Here is a 16,981-nt window from a genome sequence, read left to right on the forward strand (position 1 = left end):
TGCAAAAAAAAGGAGGTTATTCCGGAAGTGGCTGGCAGTCAGAGGAAAAGGCCCTCAACTCAGAACCTTTTGAAAAAACACGCATTACCGAATTCCAATCCTAACGTCCCTGATCCAAGGAAAATATCACATGTAGACAGAATACAAAGTCCCTTGCCAAAAACACGCTGCATTACACAATCCAAATGGGGAAAGTAAAAGATACGGAGGCACCCCTGGATTGGATGCCCCATTTACTCCCAACTACAGGATGAAGCAGGGGTGGCCAAACTGCGGCTCTCCAGGTGGGATGCGACTGACAGGGGCTGATGGGAATTGTAGTGCATGGCTATCTGGAGAGCCAGTTTGGCCACCCCTGGCATAAAGGACATTGACAAAGCCCACACCGCGGAAGCCTTTCCCACACCTCCCTTCCAGCGCTCCCACGCAGGCCTGTCCTGCCCCACCAGACTTGCCCAACACACCGGCTTAGCTCAGGGGCCCTTTCAGCACACACCAAAGCGAGCACAAGTTTTTCTGGCTTGGCGAGTGCCAAGAGGCACAAGCTCTTACAGCACTCCTAACCGGTTGCGGGGCTCCCCTCCCAGGAGAAGCTCCTGCATCCAAGCAGCTGCCCAAGCACAGAGGTTAAGCTGCTCCTCCTCCAGAGAAACGGAAGAGCCACAGAGGCACGGCTGAGAGAGGACTGGCGGGGGCTCATGAGTAGCGCTTCTGCTTGGCAGGCAGAAGGTCCCAGGTTCGATCCTCAGCAGCATCTCCAGTTGAAAGGACCAGGCAGGAGAGGATGGGAGAGACCTTTCTCTGCCTGAGACCCTGAAGAGCTGCTGCCAGTCTGAGTAGACAATGATGCCCATGATGTACTCAAGAGAAAGTATCATTCAGAAGGGCCCTTGGCTCAGTGGCAGAGCCTCTGCTTGCGCAATGAAGGTCCCAGGTTCAATCCCCGGCATCTCCACTTAAAAGGACCAGGCAGGAGGGGATGGGGAAGACCTTGGCCTGAGACCCTGGCTCAGTGGAAGAGCCTCTGCTCGACATGCAGGAGGTCCCAGGTTCAATCCCCGGCATCTCCAGCTGAAAGGCCCAGGCAGGAGGGGATGGGAAAGACCTTTGTCAGAGGGCCACTGATCTGATTCAGCATATGGTAACTTCATAACTCCCGGCTTGTCTACTAAGTAACCAGCCTTTCCCATAGGATTTCCCAGTGCTGCTAAGGATTTCAGGCTGTGTCTATGGAGTGCCCCTTTCACGTGGTCTCTGAATTCTGAACTGGACAAATCAACTGTGATTCAGATTACAGAATAAAGTTTTGAGTCCAGGGGCACCTTGAAGACCGACAGAGGCTAATCCTGGGTCTAGGCTTCAGTCTGCAGGGAGAACAGCATCCTGGCCAGAGGGAAAGCCAGCGGGTGCTCAGCCCAGAAACCACAGCAGCCCTGGCCCTCCCTCCCCAGGAGGCCTGACCCAACTTCTCCACCCAGCCCCCTCAACTAGGGTGCCAAGCCACGGCGGGCCCAAAGCAGCAGGCCCGGCAGACAATGGCTTCTCGGTCCAGCTGGCTGCTGCACAAGCACGAGAGCCCCCCCCCCACTCACTCCCTCCCACACAGAGACCCCGAGGCCGCAGCTCCCCGCCCCCCCCTCCGAGGCCTGCCCTGCCAGGAGCAGAAGCACGAGGGCAGACCGGGACCCCCGCGGCCAGACTCAGCCACAGACCAGGCGGGGGGGACAAGGGACCCGGCCGACCCCCGCCCAGCCCTGGACGCACGCCGGGAAAACGGGGCCCTTGAATACCTGGCAGAAAGACCCCTTCCCCCCCCCCCGCCCTGGACGCCTGCCACGTGCCTCGGGCCTGCCCCCTCCCAGCCTCGCCTCCCTCGCAGGGCTGTTGTGGGGAAGGGGGCGGGGCGAAGGGCCCGTTGGAGCAGCGCAGCGGGGGGGGCGAGGGGGGCGAGGGGGCCTCAGCCGGGCCTCCCCCCCTTCCTCCCCCCCCCTGACAGGCCCCGCCGCGGCCTCCGCGCGGGGAGGGGCCTTCCGGTCCCTGCCGGGCTTACCTTCCGCGGGCCCCCCGGGCCGCTCGCCGCGCGATGGCCGCCGCCGCCGCCTCCTCCGCCTGCCGCTCCTCCTGCCGCCGCCGCGCCCGCCTTGCCTCCTTCGAGCCGCCTCCCTCGCTGGCTCCCTCACTGGGGTCCCGTCCGCCCGCGCGCCATTGGCCGCGCCGCCTGTCACTCGCCCGCGCCCTCAATGGCCGACCGCCGCACTCGGCCCCGCCTCCCCGCCCGCCCGCGGCCATTGGCTCCGCCTCGCCGCGCTCCGCCCCCCGCGCCGGCCTATGGGCCGGCGCCCTCATCCATCTCCGACGCCACGTCCTTTGATCCTCCGCCCCAGCGGCGGGGGGCGGGGCCTGCGCCCATTGGCCGAGGCGCCGCAGCCTTCTGCCCCACCCCCGGGAAGCCTCTCGGGCGAGGCGTCGCTCACGTGGGACGGGACGTGTCGTGGCCGGCCGCCGCCAACCGGGGGCGCCCGGACACCTGATTCGACCGAGGCCGCTGTCGCTCAAATCGCCGCCTTGGCCAATCGCGGGGCGCGTGCGTCGGCGGCGCGCGGCGGGGCTTCCCTTTGTCCTTCCTCTGCAGGCGGCGCGCGCCGCTCTCGCGCCCACCAGACCTGTCACGTGTGAATGGACGTCGGGAGGCAGGACGCGTGTCATGTCGCCGCTGCTTCTCGGGGTCCCAGGAATTTTTTTTTTTTACACGTTCTTCTATTGTACCTGCCAAAAGATGCTCGCTAATTAGACAGGAGCGCCTTTTGACAAGTACAATGGAAGCCCGTGCAATGAGTGCAATGAGTGTAATATAACGCCGCCTTGCTTTAGAGTTGTGATTTGCAACCGCTGATGAAGATGGAGAAAGCGGGGTACACAATACCTGGGACGCCGTTTTGGTTGCTGATACGTCTTTCAATTAATTGTTGATACTCTGTATAACAAGGACTACTGTTAAAAATAAAATTTTGGAGAAGAGACTCCATTTTGCCATTTGATTTCGTTTTTAAGAGGAATTGGGCTGGGCTTCCCGGTGCCCCTGGGCGCACATGTCGTTCTCCTGCATCGACCAACAACACCTGCTAAATTTGCTCCCCAAACAAGCAGTCTTTGGAGGCCTTAAGAGTTTCCGTGCCAACAGAAGCTGTTGCTTTCTTTGGGTTTCCAACCTGCTGGAGATTTATTTTATACCCCACCTATCCCTCCCCGGTCAGGACCTCACTTGCCTCTCTGCACAACAACCCTGTGAGGTAGGGCCAGCTGCAAGGGTGTGGCTGGACCCCAAGGGCCCTCAGCCAGCTTCTATTCTATGCCTGACAATTCCAGCAGAGGTATCCAGGTCCAGCACTCCTAAATGGCGACAGAACTTACTGGGTTCCCCTGGCTACATAAATAAAACCCCCTGTAGAAAATGATTTGCGCATTATACCCCACTGAGGCCCAGTGCACACACACACACACACACACCCAGTGAAATCTCCAGGTGTTTTGTAGAAACAGAATCATAGAAGAATAGAGTTGGAAGTGACCTCCTGGGTCATCTAGTCCAGGGGTAATCAACACACGTTGAGTCCATTACGTGAAGTTGGCAACTGTCTGTGGACGAGGTGCTTCTCTGGGTGGGAAATGCAGGGGGTGGGTTTGCACTAGGCAGCTCCTCTCCTTTTGTTTATTACATGGCTGGGCGTCGGAAAAGAGTTGGAGGGCCGAGGAATGCCAGAAGAGCATATCCCTGCATAGCAAGCATCATCTCTGTTTTTATTACGAGTCCAAAGAGAAAGGGCGAGTTATAAATACAATACATATTAATATTTAGGGCTGCTGACTCACAGTAACAGTTCCTGAGCTCCTACCCCCTCGCACCAATCCTTTCTTTTAAAATATATGTATTTTATTTTTTCATTTTAGCAGCACAAATGCGGAGCGGATTAAATAAAAGGGTAAGGGCTGTTTGGGAGGAGTTAGGGCGGACCCTGTCTGGGATAATAATTTGGAGATTGGGCCCTCCGAGTGTCCATCCAGGGCCAAGCTGCCAATTTGCACGGCTCCCCATTGGCTGCTTGGCCCGTCCTCGCCTGCCCGGCCGGGGACTCACCGCACAGATTGAGCTGGCAGCCTGCAGGGTGAGTCCTCCGGCCTGGGTCCTCCTCCACCTTCAGAAAGGAGCAGGGCTGCCGCATCGAAGACGTGTGTCCCTGCTCCTTTCCCGCCCCGGGAACCCTGGCCATGGGGGGGGGTGCCATCAGTGGGGGCCTTCTCCTGGCCCAAAGGACAGCCTCGCCGCGTCACAGGCGGCTCACTGGCTTCCCCAGGAGACCAGCCGGGAGAATGCCCCAGGTTGCGGCCCACTGGCCCCCGCGTCCCAGACCCCCGGGAAGCCTTCGCCCTGCGAAGGCTTCCCCAGAGACTGGCCCCTAGCAACCATTTTATTTTAACATAAAATGGGCTTTATTCCTAGTAAGAAATAAAGGAGAAATTACGAAAGTTTCATCTTGTAGCCCCATCTGTCTTGGAAGTCCTCTGGTGTTCTCCGATGGATTTAGCTAGTTAGCTTTGTTGTCGCCGCAAGTTCTCTAGCCTTTCTGATCCAAGAGTCGATATATGGATCTAGAAAAATTGTTTCTTGAGACAGCAGCTACAACAACAGCCTCACATGTATATGCTCGGAGACACATGTCTTTCTATGGAATACACGTGTGTGCATAGCCATGTACCCCTAGCTCCTCTCTAGGTCAGGCAAGGAGGATGAGGCCATGACCCCTTTGCTCTCAAATCCCTCATCCGGAGGGAGCAGAGAAAAGAAACCTGATGCTTGTGAGGCAGTTCTCCCCCCCCCCCCCCATACACACACGCCCCATTCCTCCCCCAGCCCCACGTTCTGCCTGCCCGTCAGACGGGAGTGACAGGCTTGCATGCGCATGGGGTGCATTCCTGGCTGGCTGATGATACTTTCTCTGTCTTGCGTTTAGGCGCAGAGTGCCTTGGATGAGAGTGGCGGCTGTCCTTCCTTCTCCCGGCCTTTTCTGTTTCGGGAAGGAGATGCCGAGCCCTTGCCGAGCAGAGACCTTTATCTAGAAGAGGGGCGATGGCTCCCGGCTCCCTCGGACCTCCTTGTGGAACAGGCCTTCAAGCTCTCTTCCGGGGGAGCTTCCTCACCCCGTTGCCGGACGAGCCGAGGGCATTGGCGGTGTAAGAGCCGGCTGGGGCTGGACTTTCTTGTGCTGCGTGCCCGCTGGGCTGCTCACCTCAGGGAGTCCTGGGAAGAAGGGCGTCCACAGGGGCGTTCCACGGCTGTTGGATGGGAAGATGCAAGCCAGGAACAAACAAGTGGCCAGGCAAACACAGGCTGCCGAGACAGCTGCTGGGCTGCCTCTAGACCCACTAAGACGGTAAGTCAGACGGTAAGTCAGGGGGAGGAGCAGGGCGTAAGCTGGAAATAAATTAAATAAATAAATAGAGAGAGAGAGGCTGGATTCAGGTGGGTGGCTGTGGTGGTCGGCAGCAGAAGAACAGAGTTTGAGTCCAGGGGCACCTGGAAGACCAACAACATAAAAGCTTATACCTTGAATAAAACGTCTTTAAGGTGTCACTAGGTTCAAACTCTGTTTAGCAACAGGCTGTAGACATTAGCATGTGCCATGCTAGCGCAGGGACGGCCTCTCAGATGGCTGACAGGCCTGGAAATAACTCCAGGGATTATCTTGGTGTGGTTCCTCCTCCTCCACGTGCAGCCAGCGGGGCGACCTTAGGTCAGCCACAGTTCTGTTAGAGCTGTTCTCACAGCAGTCCTTTTAGAGCTCTCTCAGATCCACCCACCTTACAGGGTGCTTGTTGTGGGGAGAGAGGAAAGGAAGGTGATTCTAAGCCCCTCTGAAACACCTGAGGCCTGCAGGGTTACCTTGAGCCTTTTCCAGTTCTGTCAGAGCTCTCTCAGCCCCATCTACCTCACAGAGTGCCGGTTGTAGTGAGAGGAAGGGAAGGCGATTTTAAGCCGCTTGGAGACTCCTTTGGGTAGTGAAAAGCGGGCTAAAAACAACAACTTCTCTTAACTTTTGGAGTCAAAGACCCACCACATTCCCGGGGCAGACATCCTGATCTATTGCTGACCTATGCTTTGAGCCAAGAGCTGGGCTTTGGGCTTTGGTTCCCTTCCTGGGTCTGTGCAACTTACTTGCTTGGCAGGGCCCTCCCTTCTACTCCCTCAGCAGTCCATATAGATTTAAAGGGCTGGGCCAGAGAAGCAAGACGTGTTGCAGTCCAGCCATTGGCAGCCAGGCACATGCAAGGATCTGCGGCATCGATTCATCACCGCAGAACTAAACAGGGGCCCGTCACTGACCTCCCATGTGTGAAGGAAGCTTGTTCTCCCTCCAAAAGACCGTCTTGTTCTAACCAGTCAGAGAGTTTAAAGAAAGTTTTTTGGCATATAATTGGCTGGTGTTGTTCAGAGGAAGACAAGCTTGCTCAAAACTCCTTCTCCTGAGCAAAGCAAACAGACACAAACACATCCTGCTGTGATCCGTAGTCCAGGGAAGCAGCATTCCAGTGCTAGAGCAAACTCATCTGCAGTGTGAGGTTCTCCATCCGCTTGAGACTGACGAGCTCCACAAAGGGGAGAGAAGGCGACTGAAGCCACCCGGCAGCACAGCTGAGACCAGAGCCAGGGCGGAGGGAAGAGATACTTCTCGTGCCTGGGCCAAGTCAAGTGTCGCTGAGCCGCCCTTGAGCCGCAAGGAGACAGGCCTGGCGTGTGACCACCGAGGCAAGGACGGCCTCTGCGGACGGAGATTAAGGGCAGCTGGTGAAATCTAGTTAGCAAAAGTGACTGGATGGGAGGAAGCGTCTCTGTGCCAGGCAAGGATCTTGATGCATCTGGGTCAGGTGGTGGAAGCTGCCGGGGCCAAATGAGGAAAGCTGAGCTGGAACCGGAGGCCAAACACAGACACCCGGCCCAAGCTCCCTGCCGGCCATGTCCCCTAACAATCCCCTGTTCATTTGGGGCTTGGGGCCAGGCGGTGCTGAATAAGACTCAGCATTACTGATGGAATTCCTTTTGAAGCAATACTCCCCAAGAAAGCACCGGTCGGAACTTTATAGAAAACACATTTTATTGAACTGCCGTTCAGTCATTTTTTCTCTTCAGCTGCAACTTTGTAGTCAACGGTTTCCTTTGGGCATGCGCAAGGCAGGCAAGGATCACTGGATCTCCTGAAATGTGATTTGTTGTGGTGGGGTGGAAAGGAACACCCAGTCGCAGCTGACCGATAGTGACCCTTTGGGCTTTCAAGGCAAGAGGTGGTTTACCGAGGAGCAACCCAGGACCTCCTTGGTGGTCTCTCACCAACCACGCTCAGCTTCTGAGATCTGATGAGATCAGACTGCCAGCTCAGGGCTCACCGGTCATGGGGGTGGGTGAAAAGTGGCACCAAGTCCCAGCTGACAGGGCAAGCTGAGGTCACTTGCTGTTTCTTGCCTCTGCATAGCATCTCAACCTCCTTGGGGGTCTCCCATCCAAGCCCTAAGCAGGGCTGGCCCTGCTTAGCTTCTGAGATTTAACAGGAGCAAGCTAGCCTGGGCCATCAAGGTCATGGAGCTATCATCTCACAGGATGGTGATAGCTCCTCATCTCCCTCAGTGGAGGATGAGGCCGGCCACCTGACTGACTGGGCCAAGTTCCCTTTAGGCATCCGCTGGCATTAGATGTAGGCATTTGGTCCTCTGTTCTTTGCTTCAAGGAGAGCACCCTGGATTGGATTCCTGACCATTTATAGAGGATCCCCTTAAAACTATATAGGAGCCTGGCGTCCCCTGAAATGCCAGCATGGGCTGATTCCGGCAGGAATGTGGGAACTGCTTCAGCTGCCCTGAGTCCTGCTGGGGTTCACTGCACCAGAGTGAAGAGGAAGAGGGGGGGGGAAGAAAGTCAGTTTTTATATCCTGCTTTTCACTCCAAGCGGCATACAATTGTCTTCCCTTCCTCTCCCCACAACAGTCACCCTGGGAGGCCAGTGGGGCTGAGAAAGCTCTGACAGAACTGCTTGGTCAGAACAGCTTTATCAGTGCTGTGACGATCCCAAGGTCACCCAGCTGCCTGCACGTGGAGGAACAGGGAATCCAACCTGGCCCACCAGATTAGTGGGCAGCCTTCTGGAGCAGACCAGTCACAGCTATGAAGTCCTGCCCCCCCCCCCATGGTCCGTTTGAAATTATATTCTCGTTGTCAGATCCCTGGAGACTTTCTCAGTGAACACTCTTGGCATCAGCAGCAAAAGCAGATGATTGGGGTAGTAATCCGAAGCTCATGGCTATTCTTGCTGGAACTAATTTGATAGGCAATAACCCCCCAAGGGTCTGACATGACCCAGTGCTTGCACAGGGGATACCTTTACCTTTAACCCCCCAAGCCTCATCCCCCACTGACAGCAGCTTCACAGGGGAACGCGCACAAACTAGTCCCGTGCACATGGCATAATTCTTGCAAGGCCGACTCAAGGCTAGCCTCCCCATAATGCCCAGGCCCCCCTCTCACCCAGTGCCAGCCATTTAGGCTGCCAATCATCAGGCCATGCCAAGCCATACAAACAGTTACAGTCCGTTAACTTTCCCAGGCCTGCTTCCCAGTGACAAATGACAGTGCCCAGAATGACAAGGGACATGGGCAATGCTCACGGCAGGGGGGGGGGGCAGGCAGGCAAATCCTGACCCTGGGGGCCCAGAGCAACAAAATGAGAGCAAGCAGCACACACGGAAATGAGCAGACAAGGAAACGGGGACAGTTGCTGCGGTGCTGTTGAGAGCCAAGGAAATCAGACTCCAGAGGTCAAACGGGCCCCCCCTGGCGTTCCAAGGAGCTTCGACTTTCAGTTCTGCTGGGCCCAGGCATTCTGGAGGGTAACTTAGACTCCTTTGGAACTGCCAGCTCCCCTGGTACCGTCTCCACCTGCTGTTTACAAGTCCCCCAGCTTTCCTGCAAGTAGGGCTGCCAATCTCCAGGTAGGACCTGGAGATCCCCCGCTATCACAGCTGATCTCTAGATGCCAGAGACCCGTTCTCTGGAGAAATGGCTGCTTTGCAGGGTGAACTCTCCGGCATTGCACCCCACTTAGGACTTTCCCTAGGAGCCAGCCTCAGCAGCTCCTAAGTATTTCTGCACCCTGACCTGGCATCCCTACTGCAAAGTATCTTTTCTCTGTACAGTTGCTTTGTGAACTGGCCTGGGAAAAAGGCCTTCAGAGTTAACTCCAGGACTGCCTGGCCTTAAACAAACAGTATTGTGTGTTTATGTGTGTAACAATGATTTAATTTACAGAAGAACAAACTACAGATCACAGAAGTAGAATGCTTGTGCCAAGTCCCATTGAGTCACTGCTGACTTACAGTGACTCTGTAGGGCTGGGGGGGGGGGCTCAACGGTGGCTCTCCAGGTGCTGGAAATTGTCGTCCATGGACATCTGGAGAGCCACCATCAGAGCCCCCTGCTGTAGGGCCTTCAAAGCAAGAGACAGAGGCATGTGGAGGAGGAGCGGGGAATCAAACCCAGCTTGCCCGCTCTTAACCACTACACTAAGATGGCTCTCTAATCTGAAGAAAGGGGTTGGATTCCCCACGTGCAGCCATCTGGGAGACATTGGGCCAGTTCTGTCAGAGCTCTCTCAGCCTCACCCACCTCACAGGGTGCCTGTTGTGGGGAGAGGAAGGGAAGGCATTTGTAAGCTGCTTTAAGGCTCCTTTGGGTAGTGGAAAGTGGGGTATAAAAGCCAACTCTTCCTCTTTAATAAAACTTTGTTGGTCTTAAAGGCACCCCTGGACCTAAACTTTGTTCTGACACAATGCCCGGCAATTTGACACAGTCACAACAGGCGCCCACAGTCTGTGCCCCCCGCATGTCTCCTTCTTGCACTGCCTGTGCCGGCTGTCCGATGGATCCTCAGGCTGAGTTCCAAGCCACAGCAAAAGAGACTTTGAAGGCATATTGCAAGGGAAGAATTGACGTGGAGCCTTGCAGGCGCATCTTTAAACGTGCGTTGCACAAAAGTTACAAATAATTCCTTCATAAATTATTTGGCATCGAAGGGGCAAGTTATTTAGGGAGGGACCATTCTGCCATGTCATTGTTGCCCCTTTTCTCTTTCCCCATCACTTCCCATTAACTAGCTGGGCTTGTGTGTATGGAAACTGCTGACTTACAGTGGCCCTGTCGGGTTATTCAAGGCCACAGTTGTTCAGAGGTTGTTCAGGCCGTTGCCTACCTCTTTGTTGCCACCCTGGACTCCCTTGCTGGTCTCCCATCCAAATATGGACTTTCGAGATCTAGGGAGATGGGGCTAGCCTGGGCCATCCAGGGTAGTGCAAGAAGAGCTGGGTTTTTACAACCTGCTTTTCAAAGCAGCACCTCCCCCTTTCTCTCCCCAAAACAGACCCCCTGTGAGATAGGTGGGGCTGAGAGAGCTTTGAGAGAACTGTGAGTGCAGCTCTACGAGAACTGTGACTAGACCAAAGTCGCCCTGTTGGTTGCATGTGGAGGAGGAGTGGGGAATCCAGCTGGGCTCCCTGCCACATCTGGACGGGTTTGCATTTCCTGCCTCTGCATAGCAACCATGGACTCCCTTCGGGGTCTCCCATCTGACCCTGCTTGGCCTTGGACTGCAATTCCCAGGATACCATCTGGCCGCGCTTCACTCCGCAGTCGGCAGGTGGCGCTCCCAGAGCGGCCCTTCCCCTCGCCCCTTCACCCCATCGGCAGCCGGAAGTGCTTTCCGCAGTCGCTGAGGGAGCGCGCATGCGCACAAAAGTCGTCGCTTTAAAGGCGCCTCTGTCCTGGCTGTGCAGCAGGCGCCCAGGGGCATTCCCCGCGGAAGCGCTTGACTCCTGCTCGACTTGCCTCTGAGGGGCCTCGGGAATCCCCCTTTCCTCCCCGCCAATGGCGCCCTCCGCTTGTGAACCCGGAGTTTCGGGCGGGCCCACGCTGTTCCTCCCTCCCTCCTCCGCTTGGGGATGTGCGCATGCGCCTCGCGGGCTGGGCTCGCTGGTTGGTTAGTCCACCAGGACAGCCTCCCTCCCTCCCCCCCCCCCGCCTTATTCTTTTTCCCGCCTTCGGCGCGCGCTCCTCCCTCCCCCCCCGAATCTCCCCTCATTGTCTCCGCCCCTGCGAAGGCGCATGCGCAGGCTGCCCGCTGGGCTCTCGTCGCTGTCTCCGTCGCCGCCGCCGCTCGGCTGCTGGGCGCGCTGAAGGCCTCGGTCGCGGCCGGGCGAGGGAAGGAGCGGAGCCAGGCCCGGCCCTGAGCCGCGGGGAGCGAAGCGGCCCGGCCCAACGTCGGCCTGAGGTAAAAGGCCTCAAAATGGCGGCGGGGTGGGGGAGGGGGCTGGGGGGAGGGAGTGCGCGGCCAGGGGGGGGCTGCCCGGGGGGGCCGGCGAGATAATCCCCCCCGCCCCCAGGCCCGCGGAAGAAAGGCAGGCAGGAAGGCTGAGGGGTCGCCCGCTGCTGGCCGCCCTCGCAGGGCTGTTGTGGGAGAGGGCTGGTTGTTGCTTATTCCTTCCCGTCTCCGGCCGCAGGGGAGATCGTCCACTGGGCTTTGCAGCCCGCCTTTCACTGCCGAAAGGAGCCCCAGTGCGGCCCGTCTCCCTCCCTCTGCCTGCGGCAGGCACCCCGTGAGGGAGGCGGGGCTGAGAGAGCTCGGGGAAAACCGCTCTAACAGGACTGTGACTGGCCCGGAGTCGCCCAGCTGGCGGAGGGGAGCTGAACCTCGACTTTGGGGTTGGAGGCCGCGGCCCAGCAGCAGAGAAAACGGAAAAGGCGTCCAAAATGATGTGCTTGAACCCACCTCTCTGTTGTGCGAGGGGGTCATAAGTGGTGGGTTGTGGCAAGAGATTCACACAGTGTTGGGTTATTGAGTTTCCGCCCTGTGTCAGGGAGTAGGCAGAGGCCAGCGTTTCCTTGTCAGTTCACCTGCTTTTACAAGTGATCGTTCACAAAACTACTGGTACGAACAGCAAGCGGCATCTCTCATCTTGGAGGAAGCATTCCCAGGAGAAAGTACTTCTGAGATGGCTGTTGCGGCAAACTGTGTGCATATTTCTTCAAAAACAGGTTGATGTTGTATTCACGTTAATTAAATTAAATGGAGTGATGGTCCCGCTGAATCCATTTTCCAGCTGTCAAAGTGCAAGTTTTCAGTTCTCCACACAAGTCTTTGCTTCTCTTTTATCCTTGACCCAACGGTTACTTGACCAGTGCAGTCAAATATTCTACCGAACCAAGAGCATCATAAATATAAAACTTCCTGATTATTCAACTTTCTTAAATGTTCTGGTCTGATGGCCAGTCCTGTGTAGTGATCGCACCAAAACTGCAAAACAGGGAAACATATTTATTATATATGAATTATTATTATTATGAGCCATTGAACTATTATGAAAAATCTCAGCTTGGAAAGGTAAAACTGGAGGGATATTGATATATTGTTTAGAATCATAGAGTTGGAAGGGACTTCCAGGATCATCTAGTCCAACCCCCTGCAGAATGGGGGGAGGTGGGTAAGAAATTAAATAATAATAAATGCATAACTACTTGCCCACACACACACAGTGACTCCAATGCCATGCCCTAATGAGGGCATTGCCTCCTTTACCTCCCCACCAGAACCCCCCCTGGCCGGCCTGGCCTGGAAGAAATTTGCTTCTCACTCCCAAAGTGGTAATCTGCATTTCCCTGGGCATGCAAGAAAGGGCCACAAGAGCCAAACGCTGACACTGTCCCTTCTGCCCACCCACCTGCACTCTTCCTAAATTCACAGAATTGTTTATTCTGTGACTCAAGGCAGGTTGCAATAAAATCATTGCAGAGAATACTGGGCATTACAATGGCATTTCCTGGTGCCATCGCAGCCTGATGGGTGGGATTTGCCCAACCCCAGCCTTCAGTATGCCCAGTTCTGAGCATGCCAGTTGCTTTGCTATGCCGTTGCACTACCTAATAGTGTTTTATATGTTATAAATATGAGCCTCTTGTGGCGCAGAGTGGTAAGGCAGCTGTCTGAAAGCTTTGCCCATGAGGCTGGGAGTTCAATCCCAGCAGCCGGCTCAAGGTTGACTCAGCCTTCCATCCTTCCGAGGTCGGTAAAATGAGTACCCAGCTTGCTTGCTGGGGGGTAAACGGTCATGACTGGGGAAGGCACTGGCAAACCACCCCGTATTGAGTCTGCCATGAAAACGCTGGAGGGCGTCACCCCAAGGGTCAGACATGACTCGGTGCTTGCACAGGGGATACCTTTACCTTTATATTATAAGTGTCAGATCTCTGAGGAAAACCTAGTCTCGTTTCCAGATGTCCCTGGCATATCTCCTCTCTGCGCCACAGCGTTGGCTGCCTCGGGCTTCGGTGATTGCTCACGCGGCTGAACTGAGCCTAAGCGCACACCCCTAGGAGAAATGCAGTGGCACTGCCAGAAGGGCTCTGGCTGAGAAAATGCCACAGCATCAACCAGGTAGCCATTCTGCATATAAGTGGCACGGTCACCTGCTGACAGGTAAGCCTTGAGGCTCTAACTTCCCTGGTCTGAACTCCTCCATTGGTGTTTGGTAGTCAGATGCTTGAATCAGATGTTAACCGGTTTAAATGGGAGGTGCATCAAACTGACCATAGCAGACCCCTTCCTCTGTGATTGCTGCAGTTAAAGCGAACGTCAAAGTCATTCCTTGGTTACATTCAGAAGAAGAGCCAAACTTTTATACTTTGCTACATTTAATCAGAAATGGCTCATCTCAATTCTGAAGCCTCACTGAGCTAAAGAGAGTAGAGAAGAAAAAAGACGGCCAGTCCCCAGACGACTGAAGGATCTAAAGAAGAAAATGCTGTTTCCACATCTGAGACATCCCATCCCTTATTCAGAGAATGAGAAATTGCAACTCTTCTGGACAGAAAGCTTTTCAAATATAGTTAGCTGAAGCCCTAAAGGTTCTGATGGTCATGAGGGCTGCCATGGGCCAACCTTCTAATCCAAAAGGGCTGTTTGCCCCAGGAGCAAGACAGCTGTAAGTGTCATTCCACATCCTAAACTCTTTGAGTTGGTAGTAAAATGGGTAGCCAAGATGTATCTCTTTGGAATGCCTTTGTAGTGTCTTAAGCTGTTGCATGGGAATCACTTTTTGTGCCTGGTGCCTCAGCCAGCGCACCTAATTTCAAATTGAGGGAGGGATTTAGAGAAAGTTTACACTCTGCTTGCTAGCTTGGTTCTTCACTTTTAGCAAGGAACTAGTTTGCTCTCTGTTATTGTATTCAGTATCCTTCAAGAAGCGAGTCTGCGTATTGAGAGTTTGACAGAAGCTTGACAGCTAAAATTTGAAGCTTCCTGCAGTGTGTGCAGCCCACAATGTGAGTCAGTACATCTGACAGTATGTCAAAGGCATCAAACACTAACACAGGCAAAAGAGAAGTTCCAGGTGCAGCTCAGTGGGGCTGAGGATGGAACACTGTCAGTGGACACCCCACTGGGCCAGGAGTTGGGTAGCTCCAGTCATGATGATTCAAGCAATGACTTAGACCCTTACCAGCGTTGGGTCCTATGGTACCAAACTGAGTGAGACGCCCCAGTCAGCCGAGCTCTGGTCCCATCAGTGCACGTCCGCTCCCGGCACAAAAAATCAATGCTACAGCAAGAATCAGATAAACCCTTGGACCAAATGCAGGAGCTGTGGCGGTGGTGGCCCAAGGTGGTGGAGGCCAGCCAGACTGACCTCTGCAACCAAAGGATCTGAATGAAGACCAGGACCCAGGGAAACTATTGGATCACCAGTCACTGGTAATCTCCTGAAACCTGAAGGCTCTCTTTGATGGGATCTTGGAAAACTTTTCTTCTACTTCATCGTGCAAGTGTCTACCATCGTGCAAGAGTGTGAAGTGGCTTTTGAGTGATATGTCAAACAAGTCCACTGTGGGAGTGTATCTGGAGAGCGAGGTAGCTGACTGGCTAATTGAAGAAGACGAGTTGGTTTATACACCCCACTTTTTACTACCTGAATCTCAAAGTGGCTTCCCTTTCTCTCTCCACAACAGATACCTTAGGAGGTAGACGAGGTTGAGAGAGCTCTAATAAAACTGCTCTGAGAACAGCTCTAGCAGGATGTATTTATGCAAGTGTTGTGAAAACGATTCAAGCACCTGTTTCAAGAGGAAAGGGCCAAAGCTCAGCTGCAGCATCTCAAGCAGGGAGCCTAGTCTGTGACCCAATATACTGTTGTGTTGCTTTGCAAGTAAGTGGGACCATTGCACCGGGGCCACGAAAATGCAGTTTTTCCAAGATGGAGTGAACCCTGAGATTCTACAGTGGGCCCTGATGCAAGACAACCCCCAAACTTTTATGGAGTGTGTGTGCTTTACTAGCAATGTGGAGAATTGGGTTCAGCGAATGAACCTGGTGAGGCAGCACTAAAGCTGGGACCCCAGACCCTTCCGCAAGGGGGAGGGGGAATGCCCAAGCCACATCCAGCTGGAAGACTAGCATCTACAGAGAAGGAATAGCACCATCAGTGGGGATTATACCTAGGATGTGGAGCAGAGGGACCCTTTTGGCTGATTGCTCCAAGAGGGCTTTCACCTGGAGGCCAACAACATCAGCAGACACTTCCATTGAAAAGCAGTACAGCAGGCTAGGAATTGCCAGAGGAAAGCACCAGTTCAGAAGTTGCCTCACCACCGTGCTGCTACTGCTGGTGGTAGAATTGGGCCCTACAATACCTGAAGAATTGTTCATAGAATAATAAAGTTGGAAGGGACCTCATGGGTCATCTAGTCCAACCCCCTGCACTTTGTAGGACACTCATCCGCTGTAACCTGCCACCCCCCTGAACCTTCACAGAATCAGCCTCTCCGTCAGATGGCTATCTAGCCTCTGTTTAAAAATCTCTAAAGATGGAGAACCCACCACCTCCCAAGGAAGTCTGTTCCACTGAGAAACCACTGTCAGGAACTTCTTCCGGATGTTTAGATGGAATTTCTTTTGAATTAATTTCATGCCATTGGTTCTGGACCATCCCTCCGGGGCAAGAGAGAACAACTCTGCTCCATCCTCTACATGACAGCCTTTTAATTACTTGTAGTTATCCGATCCCCTCTCAGTCATCTCCTCTCCAGGCTAAACAGACCAAGCTCCCCCAACCTTTCTTCATATGTCTTGGTCTCCAAACCCCTCACCAACTTTGTTGCCCTCCGCTGGGCACAATCCAGTTTGTCTACATCCCTCTTCAACTGGGGTGCCCAAAACTCAACACAGTACTCTAGGTGAGGCCAAACAACAGCAGAGTAAAGCAGTACCATCATGTCCCGTGATCTGGACACAATACTCCGTTTGATACAGCCCAAAATCCCATATGCCTTTTTAGCCACCGAGTCACGCTGCTCACTCATGTTCAATGTATGGTCTAAGACTCCTAGATCCTTTTCGCACATATTACTGCCAAGACAAGTCTCCCCCATCTTATATAGCTGTGTATGATTTTTCTTCCCTAAATGCAGAACTTTACATTTGTCCCTATTCAATTTCATTTTATTCAGTTAAGTCCACTTCTCAAAGCCTATCAAGATCATCCTGATCATTGTACTTTGAAGAGGAATGTAGACTTTGTTAGGAAACAAGAGGCAAGGGAGAAGTGTGGCTTTGCATGGAGGAAGATACTCTGGTTGCGGCCTAATAAATCCTGTCATGACAGCAGGATCCGGACTTGAGCTCAGATAATTTGAAGGAGCTATACTGTTAGAGCAAATGTATGGGAACCCATCCAGTGTGTGTGGGTTCCCTATAAAACTGAACCAGTGGGAGATGGGCATAAGTGACCACTGGCAGAGGATCCAGTTGGTTGAGTCCTCGAATATTGGAATTGAGGGAGGTATTTGCAGAGGATTGTAACAAGTTGCCTCTCCATTGGCAAACTGACAGTGCAGTTAAGT

The 16,981-nt window shown here is 54.2% G+C and overlaps 2 protein-coding genes across 3 annotated transcripts in view; one reads left to right on the forward strand and one right to left on the reverse strand.

Annotated features, from left to right (window-relative positions):
• The window catches only part of PAIP2B (poly(A) binding protein interacting protein 2B), a 30,315-nt gene extending 28,099 nt beyond the window's left edge, over positions 1-2,216 (reverse strand). The window contains exon 1 of the mRNA XM_077301349.1: positions 2,051-2,216. The gene's annotated coding sequence lies outside the window, so the exon portion shown is untranslated. The remainder of the gene's footprint in view (positions 1-2,050) is intronic.
• An 8,811-nt stretch (positions 2,217-11,027) lies between these two features.
• Positions 11,028-16,981, forward strand: part of ZNF638 (zinc finger protein 638) — a 45,729-nt gene continuing 39,775 nt past the window's right edge. Inside the window, exon 1 of one of the 2 annotated variants that reach the window (XM_077301326.1) lies at positions 11,028-11,363. In XM_077301326.1, the coding sequence (XP_077157441.1) occupies positions 11,043-11,363 (321 nt within the window). In that variant the 5' untranslated portion in view covers positions 11,028-11,042. The remainder of the gene's footprint in view (positions 11,364-16,981) is intronic. The other variant, XM_077301325.1, reaches the window with a different exon arrangement.

The sequence above is a fragment of the Paroedura picta genome, chromosome 10 (genome assembly GCF_049243985.1).
Source record: "Paroedura picta isolate Pp20150507F chromosome 10, Ppicta_v3.0, whole genome shotgun sequence".
Classification (NCBI taxonomy): domain Eukaryota; kingdom Metazoa; phylum Chordata; class Lepidosauria; order Squamata; family Gekkonidae; genus Paroedura; species Paroedura picta.